The sequence below is a fragment of the Cygnus atratus genome, chromosome 1 (genome assembly GCF_013377495.2).
Source record: "Cygnus atratus isolate AKBS03 ecotype Queensland, Australia chromosome 1, CAtr_DNAZoo_HiC_assembly, whole genome shotgun sequence".
Taxonomy (NCBI): Eukaryota; Metazoa; Chordata; class Aves; order Anseriformes; family Anatidae; genus Cygnus; species Cygnus atratus.
In genome coordinates, this window is record NC_066362.1 from 124,468,911 (window position 1) to 124,481,848 (window position 12,938).

The 12,938-nt window shown below is 48.6% G+C and overlaps 1 protein-coding gene across 4 annotated transcripts in view; it reads left to right on the plus strand.

The window, feature by feature from the left end:
- Positions 1 to 11,936, plus strand: part of PCYT1B (phosphate cytidylyltransferase 1B, choline) — a 32,781-nt gene extending 20,845 nt beyond the window's left edge. For 3 of the 4 annotated variants that reach the window (XM_035542338.2, XM_035542340.2, XM_050714235.1), the window contains 3 exons: positions 280 to 488; positions 2,765 to 2,953; positions 8,598 to 11,936. In XM_035542338.2, coding sequence (XP_035398231.1) covers positions 280 to 488; positions 2,765 to 2,953; positions 8,598 to 8,804 — 605 coding nt within the window. In that variant the 3' untranslated portion in view covers positions 8,805 to 11,936. The remainder of the gene's footprint in view (positions 1 to 279; positions 489 to 2,764; positions 2,954 to 8,597) is intronic. The other variant, XM_035542339.2, reaches the window with a different exon arrangement.
- The last annotated feature ends 1,002 nt before the right edge of the window (positions 11,937 to 12,938 follow it).

Below are 12,938 nucleotides of genomic sequence, written 5' to 3' on the forward strand. Positions count from 1 at the left end.
CTTTCAGTAGCGTGAGTGGGGGCCAACTGCTCCCCCCCAGCCTTTTATATAACGTTAAATAAGGGCTGGCTCAGGAGCCAGTCTGGCTTCCTGCATCGCAACTGACACCGTGCAGCAGGCAAGTTTTAGCCTTTCTGCAGGCTGAGGGAAAATGAACCATGTAGCGATCTAGTGCCTTCTCTAAGCTCACACGTGAGGGAGATAAAATAAACTAGGAATAAGATGGCCAGAATTGGAAATGTCTTGACTATGGTTAGGCGTTTTTGTATCCATTCTCAGCTACCTGCCACAGTGCCCGGTCCTGCCGTGCTTTCCCAGCTGGCTTTCTTTTCCCACTTTGCTCAGGGATGTTCGTACCAACGCAGAGAACTGAGGGCATCTCAACGTCAGATATCATCACAAGGATCGTCCGGGACTATGACGTGTATGCCCGACGCAACCTCCAACGGGGATACACCGCCAAAGAGCTGAATGTTAGTTTTATAAACGTAAGTACACTCATCCAGTCGCTTCTGAAACAGCTGCTGGTAGGACCCCAAACGTAGCATAGAAGCTAAGAAAGTGTTTTAAAAATAGAAGGCAGAGCTGTGAAGAACTTAACTTAAAAGGAATTGGTAAGCTGAGGATAGTTTTAATTACTCCTATTAATTAATTAGCAGCTTCATTTCCATCTTACACTTTCATATTGGTAAGAAAGCTGCTGCTCCCTCTTCTCCTTGAGCTGTAACTGACTTAATAACATACTAGGAAGAAAATCAACCCCCCAGGTGCAGTCTTCTCAAACACAGACCCAAGAGATGATCTGTTTCTCTATTCCCATTGTGAGAAGGCGGCACAGAAAGCAAAGATTTTGATATCCAAACTTTCTCGACAGAGAGACAAGATAAAAACAAAAACAGCCAAGACATGAGATAACTAGAGGAAGCTAAAATGGATTTTAAAACACAAGGAAGTATGTCAGCAAGTTAATGCTTAAATGATGGTGAAGAGACAATATGTAGCACAATAGGTAAGGCAAGAGTGCTCTTTGAAAGGATTTCTCAGAAAAATTTAGCAGCTCAAGTTATGCAGCTTCCACATACAGAACTGCACCTTGCCCTCTCATAAAGTAGCAGAAATGAAAGTTTACTTCCCTCCATTTTCTGTTCCAAGTCCCAATTTCAAGTCCCTGCATTACTGAGATCTTCACTGTGATTGGGCTAGATCATAGGAGGCATTCCCCTCTTCTCTGGAGCTGGGAAATCCCCTTGTGAAGGACTGAATTGTGTCATGTCATTCGGATTTTATTTACTCGTTTCTTATTTTGAAGTCTGGCAGATAAATGACAGTACACAGGGCATAAATATTTATTTCACTGCCCTTCTTTTCGGTCTTCTACACCTCTAAACAATTCTACTCCAAGTATTCCACCCATAAGGTTCACCATTGCAAATATCCCTTAAATTAGGGCATGCTGGATGCCTTGGTGGTTCTTAAAGTTACTCTTTAACTATTGTGAGGTTAAGATACTGTTACGTATCTTAGGCTTCCCCCACTCACAAACACTGATCACAGAATTGCAGAATCACCTAGGTTGGAAGAGACCTCCAAGATCACCGAGTCCAACATCTGACCTAACACTAACCAGTCCTCCACTAAACCGTATCAGTTTTCTGAAGTCCCTCCTGACATTTGGTTATTTAGCTTATAGTAATTCAAGTGCAAAAATACTACTTTTCACCAGAGGCATTTTGTGTTTCAAAATAAAAAATGAGATTTCACCAAGACAGAAAAGTGTTGTTTTCCTAGATAAAGGAAGGCTTGGTTACTTACTAGGTGCAAAGTGAGTTAGGTTTCTTTGGACTTCATTGATTTTGTTTGGCTTTGTGGCCTGCAAAGATGTTTTTTCTTGTGACTCTTGAGCTAGAATATCCACCTCCCATCCACATCCCCCCAGCAATAAACAGTATATATTTTGAAAGTAAAGGGTCAATTAAATGAAGTTTGCAGGAAATTAAAAGCTGATAGTGAGTCGTGCTGCTATGAAGATGATACTGTTTTCAGGGGCACAGCTTTAGGTAGTTTTGTGTACTGTACTTCTGTGGAGCACAGAAGCATTTCAGAACAAAAAACCTTTAACCATTGAACTGTTTTAGAAGCTTGGCCGGGTGAGAGTGTCCCAACATTATCTTTTCTTTTCCTCTCTTTGGGCTACTAAGCAATTAGGAGTTCGTTCTCTTTTCTACTAAGTTTCCTAGCCACAAGCCACTGGCCTATGCCCATTTTTCTGTTGTAGTCAGAAGCTCCTGTATTTGCCAGGCTCTGAGGTGAATAGAGTTTTCCTTCTGCTCTGCAGAAATCTGGCCAAAGAGGCATTTGGGACCAAGTCAACATCCAGGCTGGCAAGTCAGCAGTGGGATGCATTGCTAGGAAGCAGAGGTTTTGCTTGCTACGAAGTTAGAGCTGTTAATTTCTCACTTGTATCCTTCACAAGATTCACAAAATTTTCAAATTTTCAACTTTTCATTCAGTTTGCAAATAAAGTAAAGAGTCACGTAGTGGAATAAAGATAGTAATCATGTAAAACATTATTTTCGATATATACTTCCTGCACTTCATTACACATACATTAAATTTGTATATATAAATACAATGTGAGAACAGTTAACCAAGGCCATATGCATTACGATACGTTAATGAGATGTTTTTTTCTTCTTCTCTACTTTCAGTGCCTAATTATTCCCAAATCCTTATATATTAATCTGTGTCCACACTTTTAAAACAGGAAAAGAAATACCGCTTTCAAAACCAAGTGGACAAAATGAAAGAAAAAGTAAAGAATGTGGAAGAAAAATCAAAAGAATTTGTTAACAAGGTGGAAGAGAAGAGCCATGACCTCATTCAGAAATGGGAAGAAAAGTCCAGGGAATTTATCGGCAACTTTTTAGAGCTGTTTGGACCTGATGGAGCTTTGGTAGGTGTTCTGCCATCCCAGGAAGTCTGAGTGTTGTTTTTATTATTATTATTTTTTATCCCCTATAACACAGATCAAGAGCAAATTCTTTTGCTGTAGTCTTTATTTTGAAAGCCAGCACAGCAGACTAGTGCCAGACCTGCTTGTTGGATCCAATAATGCATGCCAATACTGCAGCAGGAGGATTTGCCATGTCTGTTGCTTCTTCGGGACAACTTCTATCTTTAATGTTTATAGAATTTTTTTTACCAGGGTGATGCCTTGCTGTGAAATAAGTTGCAATGCTGGGTGTGATGCTGCATTCAGTAGTGCTGCCTAACAGCCACGTACCAGCAAACAGGCTAATACTGTCTTTTTTCCCCGTTAGCACTAAATGGGACCACACAGACATCAGAGAGAAATTACACACTGAAGTTGGTGAGGGAAACAGCAGCATTGAAAAGTTGAGTTGTTCCGTTCATTCTCTGCATTCAACAATAGAAGATGACAATTTTCTAGCTTTAAAAACTACCGATTTAATGTTCTGAGAAATGATTTTACATGTCTAGTGGCCAGGGTCATCTAACTGACTACAGAGAAGTTTCAGGTAAAACTGAAGCACTTTTGAAGGAGTCCATGGTAAGTGCTAGTGCCCCGCTGCCCATTTACCAAAGATTTGCAGTGCTTTGGGAGGGCAGCTGAGAGGCTGTAACAGTATCGTTCTAAGGAGAAACCCGAAGGGCTTACCTGCTCAAACTAAAATCAGGCAATGAGTGGTGAGTTGGTGACAATCCAGAGCCCCAGAAGAGTCCTGGTCCCCTCTTTTCATTTCTGATAGCCTGTCAGACATTCAGCAGCTTTGTTTGCTTGTAACACTTCCCATTGCTAGCTTGAAGCCAGCAGCAAAGCTTAATTTGAATGCAAAGGTTGCCATTTGTTTGTACGGAACTTCTCAGCCCTTCTTGCTGGGTGTTGGTCCTTTTCCAACAAGCGCTCTGCGCAGGTGTTCTCTGGTGAAAGCCCAGGCCCCAGCCAAACCCCTCAATACAGGCACGATCTCAGATGTGTTGTTTTAGTTGGAAGCTCCTAGCGAGGCTTTAGCTCAGTCTCAGGAAATGTGTGGGAGCGGGAAGGAGAGCAGCAAGTGATGCAGAATAAACTGAGGGGAGAAGAATAAGAACCAGACAAACACTGAGCAGAACAGCAGGATGCTTCAGAGCTACTTTTTCACACCGTGGTGTGCAGACTGGCAGCTCCCTCCTCACTTGAAAGCAAACCCTTTGCAAGAGAATTGTGCGCAGCTTTAACTGCTTATGGATTACAGTTTGAGACAAAATGTCAATAGCGGCAGCAAGCCAGAAAAAAAACAGTTTAGGACTAGCGTGAACCAGATACTATTGGAGTAGTTTTAAAAAGCCAACACACACAAAATGTTCTCTCACCTTACTTTTATCAGTCCATACTCAAACAATACAGTATCATAAATAGCACGCTATGTTGGAAGGATCTCAGCAGAGCTTCTGCTTATAAACAAACCCTTGTCCTTTTAGCAAATTGTTCACTAGTGGTATCATTTTCCTTTGGAAAGTGAAAACTGTAAACTCTTTTGATGACTAGCCCAGGTTTACCTGCATTGACCACATCCAGGTGAAGAGTATGTTGATAGCAAGTCAGCATTCCCAATGCGGAGACGGTCCTATGGCCGTAGGTGCTGAACAAACAGAATGCTAATAGGTCCTGTGAAGTCCACAGGAGGTGAGATGAGTTTGGTTGTGCAGAGAGAAGAGAAGAATTTCAAAGCCTTTGTCCTATTACCTTGCTCTACCCACTCAAAAACACACACTGAGGACATTTTAAAACCCTTTAGTGATAAATATTTTATGGAATTCAATTTATTAGAGAAAAGCTGCTCTGTGAAGGTCTTCTGAGGGGATGTTGGGGTGTTTACTGAGTTAGTGTCCGGACCACAAAGTAGGAAATCTGATGCAATCAGAGACCTTTGCTAAGAAAGAGCCTGGAAGCGTCGAGAGGAGTGAAATCTTGTACTCTTGCAGGAAAAGCATCAGTGACAGTGAGCTGAAAGGTGTTGTGGCTTTTTTAAATCAGTTTGAGCCTTGCAGCAGGAAAGACTTTTAAAATAATGATAACTTGCTATTAGTGTCAAAACTGTTATTAACATTAATTTGCCGTATCACAGTTAGTTAGATGTTGCTTTTAATGTTGACATTAAAAATACAGGAATCGTTATGGGCATGCTAGCTTCCTAGTTCAGCAATTTGCATTCCATTAATATGCTATTATTATTTCACAAATAGTCATTAAAATGTGCTTTATGCTGGCATCAATTTTCTAAAAGTGAGGGCCACGTAACCCACAAAAATGCAGCAGCTTCTGGAAAAGGTCAGAATGTCAGTTTCCGAACAGCAAAGATGTATGCAATTCGTTTGTAATTTAGCCCACCTGTACAAGTCTCTGTATGTGTTTTTCTGGGAGAGTCACAGAGGTGTCAGAAACAACAGCAATTATCGTGGCATGAAACTTCTGTTCTGGCTTGAGAGCAGCACAGCACAGCCTGGTCCCTCATGGTCGACACGGAGCTCCGTGGAAGCAGAAACCAGTGGGACTAATTTCACCCCATTTCAGACATTTACGAGCAGACAGCTGCGTTTCAGATTAGTGGAGAGAAAGCAAAGCTTACAGGACAGGATTTCTGCACCAGTCTTCCCCTCAGAGCGCGATGAATCAGCCCTTCAAGGGCTGGCTTCCCTCTGTTAAGTGCACAGAGGGAGTCGGGCACTGCCATGTCAGGACATGGCTACCCATGGTGAATCTCATGGGTTGCAGCTGGAACCCAGGGCTGGTCTTCAGACCATGCCACGTGCACATGGCCTGGACCTTCAAAGCCTGCAGAAGAATCAGCGTCTCGAAAGCAGCAGTCCTTCATAGTGCCCCCTTGGTGCCTGTTTGGTGAAGCAGAGGAGCGTCAATGTGTAGGCAATATAATTTCCTTTGCCCAGCCTCATGTAGGACGTAGGTGTCAGCACAGATCCCACACTAAGCAGCATGAATGCTACAACAAGCCACAAAATTCGGTAGTGGGAAAAATATATTTGTCCAGCAATAGTTTGCCAAAAGCAAAGTATTATCTAAACTGGCTGTATCTGAACTTGCTTGAACCAAGGCTTTGAAATGCTTGTGTGGTGTCTTGGAAAGGTCCAGAGCCCCAGCCCTGTCTAACCCTCCGGTATGTATGGTGGGTCCCTAACTGGGTATATTTATTCAGCACCAATGCCCAGAGCACCCCCGCACTAGGAGCGCTTGGCTTGTGAAGACCTAGAGGTGTGAGTTACCCTGCTGGGGGTGAGGAGGGTCAGTCTGGAGCCAAACGAACGATGCTACCGCCACCTCTGGCAGCTGCCAGTGGTTTAGCCAGCAATGCTGGTGCCTCAGGCACTGATGGGCAGGCTGGGCACTCGCCCAGCCGAAGGTGTGAGCGCATCGGTCTGTTCAGGCACCGAACTGCGGGGAGGAAAGGACCACGGAGGAGGCGTCCTGTGGCTCGGTTGAGGGAGTTAGCAGGAAGGTGGGGTTCTCCCTTACAGCCCAGGGCACAGCCAAGCGCCTGCTGCCGAGCGGGCTAGGCAGAGCAGAGACAGGAGCAGCGACCGGTCAGGCTGGGCTGCTCCCATCTCCAACACAGGTACCCCAATACCAGGAATCATCGCAATGTTACTGAGCTTTCTGAAATGGCTGGGAGGTGTCAGGGGCAGGAGGGAGACAAAACGTTTTGCTTGGCCAGGATAAAAAAATATTTCATGTCAAAGACCATGCTTTTGGTGAGGGTTATTTTCAGGGAGAGGATGAAACTGACTGAATCAAGCCAACACAGCGGGCGAACACGTGGCTGATGGGTTGGGCTCAAAGCTTATAGCAAAGGAGGGTACAGCAGGCTGGCAGAAATCAAATGATTCTATGAACAGAAATTCAACTTCTTTGACTTAAATTCAACTTCTTTGACTTAAACAGAAATTTTGCACTCCCACCACTCAGTTTCAGCAGGCTGGAGGGCTCTGCCAGCACTGATGACATCCTCACAGCTTTCAGCAGCACCAACCTTCCCCCCTCTAAATGCCTCCCTTCCGTGGCAGGCTGACGGCATGTGTCAGGAGCAGCAGCCACCTGCTAGCTGTGGAGGTCTGAGGAAGTATTGCCTAGTCTGGACCTAGGGGAGGCGCAGGGGGAGGTTATATCCCAGGGGTCTTCATGCATGAGAGCTTTGCTGAGCTTGCCTGAAGGCAGGAGCTGTTCTGTCACCTGCACTACAGTGAAATCCAGGCTCTATAACAGAGCTAAAGGCCCACAGGGTAAGAACATAAACTGGGTGAGGGAGCTCACAGAGGAACACTCAGGTTTGTTATTTGTGCTTGATCTTTAATGCCCTGGATCAGCCCAGAGCAGAAACCTGATGGAAAAACCTCACATTTGCTGCTCCTCTGGCAGGAAATACTGAGTGGCAAAGGGGTGGGTAGGAAGAGTGAGAGAGCCCTGTGCTCCCTGGCTGGAGGAAGGACAGCACAGGGCACAACCGCTGCAGGCGTGGAAGGGGAGGAGGAACAAAACATAAATGCAAGCTGAGAAAGCCTGGGGACCTCGGCTGCCCAAGCAGCATGCCCAGCACACGTTCTGTGGAAGCGTTTTGCTCTCAGGTAACTTAACTTTGCTGGGGATGGCTCTTCCATTCCAGCTGAGCATCACCTACGAGCCGACTTCCAGTGCTCCAGGCGAGGCTGAGAGTTCTTGCTCCCCCTTTCCAAGAGCAGCAGCAAGTCACTCGGATTTTGCATCTTCAACATGAAGCCTGCAGCAGCCGTGCAGCACGAGCCAGACCTCCTGCAACCCGCCCCTGGAGCCTGACTGCAAGGCCACGCCGGCGCTAACAAGCAGCAGCATTTGCCTTACTGCAGCCTCTCACCTGACTGAAAAGTGGGGCTGCTGCACCCCGCCAGCTCCAGCAGGTCCCCACTTGGCTTTACAGAGCAGACGACAATAAAGCCCAAAGCAGAACATACGGCCTGCACGCATTTCTCTTTTTAATAGTGTCTGAATTCTGGCCTTCCCTCCCTTGCCCTCTACCTGAAGGGTTTGGTGATGCATGCTCCAGGTACCTGGGGAAGCGGCTGCCAGTATTTGGCGGGCACGGGGCTGCCTCCATGGGGAAGGGGAAGAGGAGGAGAGGTCTCTGCTGGCCAGGAAGCTCAGCAGGAGACAGGTGCCCTGTCCCAGCACACCAGGAGGAAGAGGTCCTGGGAACGAGGGGCACCTGGAGCTCAGGCAGAGAACCGGCTGTTTGAGACAGAGTCACCAACACTTCTAAAGTCAGCCAGAGGGAGGTCCCCGTGGTTGGCTCAGGACAACACCTGGAGTTTTCTCATACTAGGGGTGTCCTCACTAGGACAAAAAACCTCGTCAAGTAAAAACAACTTAGTACGAGCATGGTGTAAGAGGCAAAGCACATCTGGGATGGGCTGGCTGTGCTTTGGAGCAGAAGCCGGTTTCTCTGCCCTCCTCAGGCAAGAGGAGCCAAGCGGAGCAGCCCCTGCTTGCCCAGACACCTTCCCCTCTTTGTGCCTTACTCACGGAGCACCTCTCCCCTTTGTTTTCGCAGAAGCAGATGTTCCAGGAGCGAAGCGGCCGAATGCTCCAGGCTTTCTCTCCGAGGCAGAGCCCAACCAGCAGCCCTACGCGAGGCCGCTCTCCGTCCCGTTCACCGTCCCCACCCTGGGTCTTCAATAAAGCCTCCCCTCCCTCTTCTCCAAAAGCTGCCTCCGCCTCCCTCAGCAGCATGAGCGAGGGAGACGAGGACGAGAAGTAAAATAAAGATATATTTTTTTTAACCATGAGACAGAAGAACAAGCTATGAACTCAACCACTGGATGGGGAGAAGCGCGAGGACCATCTGGGGTCCCTCTGACAGCAGGGAACGTGCCCTGGGAGATGTCGAAAACAGACTGGAGCACAGCAAGGGAGATCTCAGGAAGAGCTGATCCCACCCCCGCTCCCTCGCGGTGCCTGGAGGCCCCACCAGCAGCGCTTGCCCGACGCCGTACCAGGGACTGGCAGCAAAGCACCTGCCTCCGTGCACGTCCTGTCCTCCCCAGCGCTGCCGCTTTCTGCCCCGCGGGCTGGCCGGGCCGGCGGGACCTGCACCGAGCCCATAGGCAGCACAGGCAAAGCCACGGCCGCTGCGTTAGACCCTGCTAACCCTGAGCTCTTCCAGCACGGGAAGGAAGGGCGTTGCTGCAGCAAACGTGTTCCGAAAGGGGGAAGGAAATTTCACACCTCTTTCTGTTTGAAGGAAGTCTGCCCAGAGCCCAAACCGTGCCAGCAAAGCGGAGAGCTGCCCGGTTGGGTTTACGGAAGGTCGTTCGATGCATTCAGGCTGCGCAATGTTGCTTGTTGACCAAGCCTCTGTCCAGGGCATACATAGAGATTCAGGCTGTACCGACCCCCTTTGCTTTCTCAGAGCGTTCCCCATGTTCCTAGTGCCTGAACAGCTGCCTGACAACTTCTGTTCTGCTCCCCGTTTTTGCACTTCGGAGACAAGTAAGTAAATGAAGACTGTCCTAACTGGAATGTTTTGCTGTGGGAAATAGCTGGTTTGAAGGCCGTGATGGTTTTCACTGGTGAATTCCAGAAATGCACGTGGGATCCCACAGCCTAAGAACAAACCTCTCTCCCAGGAACCCTGCTGCTCCCAGACAGGCATTGCCAAGCGACGAGCCCAGCAGTGCTACTGTCCTCACATGCTACTAATCCAATTAGATTTAAATTTCTCGTAAAACCCTGAACAAGATGTGTTCATAGACACGCTGCCCCTCCACGGGGTCCCGAGGCCATTCCTCTATCCCAACCCGGAGAAGAGGCTGGAAAACACAATGGAAACCCTTTAAACGGGATTAGGCATGGGGATTTTTTCCCTCCTGCTGTGACACCCGTCTGTCCCCAGGCAGAACCGCAGCAATAGTAGCACTGATGCAGCTTTCCCCTGCCCCTGATGCTCCAGCTGATCTCCTTCCAGCTCGGCAGTGAGAAGCCTGCCAGCCTGGCTCCACTCAGTCCCTCAGCCGGCACCGGTGAGGGGGCTGCAGGCCCGCGGGGTTTCTGAGCATGGAGGCGGCCCCATCCCTGAGGCAGCCCCATCCCTGAGGAAGCTGCAGGAAGCGCCCAGCCCGCGGTGCTCGGGTCGAGCTGAGAAGCAGCAATGGGATTCTGCGCCAGGGCAAAGCCTTGCCCGTATGGAGCCCTGAAGGAAGAGCCCGAGCGCGCCCTGCAGCAGCCCTCCTTCCCGAGGGACATGCCGGGTAACTGCTTTCCCTCCCTCCCAAACTCTCCAGACAGAAATCGCAGCCCCTTGCATCAAGCACCGAATTAGCCCCGTGTTTAGTTCCCTCCCCACAGCTTTCACCTACGGGATAAGGGATAAAGGGGTAACCGATTTGCCTTTGGGAACACTTTGCCAGACACAGCTCTGACTACCGCAAGACCAACCAGTATCTCACGGCACTCTTTGTCTTCTGGAGCCCAGCGGGGTCCTTCGCAGAGCCGCGCAGAGGCCATCAGGGAACAGGGTGACTGCTGCTTCCACGGGGCAGTGCAAGGAGAGCCGCGGCTCGTCCAGCTGCTGCCAGCTGTGCGCCTGATGGGGCGATGCAATTAAGACCTTCCTCAGCCTTAGGCAACCTGTTACTGTAATTTCGCACCTGGGATGCACTCGTCGGTCTCTCTGATCCTTTGCAAGTCTAAGTCTTCCCATCGCAACCCGCTCCTCCACCATGGAACCGTCTGCTCTCTACTGGTGCTGTTTACACAACGAGCCATGTCCAAGTGCAATGGAGGGGGGCAGTTTTTTCTTGTTCTCCAGTTCCACTGTTTGTCTGAATTCCATAACGCTTTCTGTCCAGCAGCCCCTGTTCAGCAGTTTGAGCGGAAGACAGCATCCGTGACTTGTAAATAGGACCTGGAGAAAAACTCAGCGGCGTGACCTCTTTGTAGCGGGAGCTCTTTCTCAGTCACAGGTGGCTACCCCGTGACAAAGCCATATACTGTACCAGGCGTCCTCCTCACATTTAGGACATCAAAGCTGAAGCCTTTCCCCCGCTGGTACAGGCACCGATATCCACACGCTTTCTCCAGCGAACCAGAACCTCATTGGCTTTGGACACGTGGAGGGCAATTTTGCACTTCTGAGTCATGGTTGGGTTTTATTTTTCATGAGTGTTGCTTTAATTCAGTCCTATTTATCAGCCAAGCTCCACATGAAAAATAAACAGCGTACAACAGATACACGCCGCCTCTCACCTTCATTTCACAGCACGTTCAGACGCGCAGACAGCCCCCGGCCTGACCCACCGACGGCACAGTTACCTCTCGTTACCTCCGTCCTCGCAGCCCAGGGCTTCACGCCCTCGCCAGTGCCACCCGAGCAGCCTCTCACACCGCTCCCTGCGCCGAGGGGATCCCCGCTGCCCCCCTGCCCCAGCGCAGAGGAATCAGGGCCTCGCTGTGTGAATTTCTGCTCCCAAATGGTAGGAGGCAGCGGCAGGGCTTCCGCAACCTTCCTGCTTCTGTGCCCCTGCTGTGGTGCTCCGTGCGCGCCAGGTCTACGCAGAAGTGCGAGAGCAAACAGCAGCCCCAGGGCAGCTCCTGGGACTCGACTCCAGCTGAGTCAGCCTGATGGCTGAATGCTCCTGCTTCTTTCCTTCCCTTTTGTCCTTCCTGTAGGAAATAAGTTCTTGCTGCAGCAGCTGCAGAAAAGTCATTTGGTTGTTTTCTGTTCGGTTGGTTTGCAGTTTTGTGCGCATTTTTTTCCCTTTTGTTGTTTTGTTTTAGACAGTCCTGCCTCAGGCAGGGAGAAGCTCAACCAGCAGATGAGGTTTCAGCATTTCCCAGCTGAGCCATTTTTAAATACGGAATAAGAAAAGTCAAAGTTGGTCAGCAGAGCGGAAAGGATTTTCTGCAGTGCAAGCCAAAGAGCTCTTGTGTAACACCTGAGTATTTGCTTAGTTCTATACCCTGACATCATCTAGGTATGAAATAAAATATTGTGTAAGCTCACTGACACAGATGATTTAACTCACAATGCTCAAGCAAGATAAATCAAGCATTTAAAAAAACATTACAATGTGTGTGTACATGAAAAATTATTTCCAAATACTGCAGGGACTGAGTTCTCCAAAAGAAGACAATATTTAGAATAGCACAAAACAGTACCGACAGGTGGAAGTTAGACAAACTAACAAAACACAGGCATTTCAAATAAAGCTACAAGCAAACCAGATGATTTTTCACAGTGTAATCCTGTCTTCCTAAGGAGGTGGCTTGGAGCGAGGGCAGCCATCCACTTCCCGTGGCTGGGCCTGCAACATTCCCAGCATCGCCCGCCGTGAGCTCTCCTCGCCCGCTTCGCTCCCCGTGGAACTGGTGCTGCCCTGACGGGAGGAGTCCCATCGACCTAGCGGGACCCCGGTACGCTGCAGTCGCGCCTGGTGCAGCCGGCCTCTGACCTCCTCTCAAAGAGAGCTCCTCTGGGGCCCCCAGCACAAGGAGGACACAGAAGTATTAGAACGAGTCCAGGGGAGGGCCATGAGGATGCTCAGAGGCATTATGGCCTTTTCAGCACATTCTGGAGCTTTTAAGTCTATCCTATCGTTCTCTAACCCTTCCCTATCATTCTCCAGCCACGTTTCCCTACAAACAAACCCTGATTTTCAGTATAATAAAGTAACTGAGCTGCAAAGCCATCATCCACTTCAGAAAAGTAGATTAATTATAACCTACTCTTTACAGCTGAGAAGTGACTAGCTTTCAAAGCCAACAGGTACTTCATTATATGCCATCCGAGCCTCTAGATTTTTCACTTAAAAATAATGCATAAAACCAGTAGGAGCCCAGTTACTCAGTTACTTCACTTTTTGTCCAAACAGAACATTTGGTATCATCAGTTTAA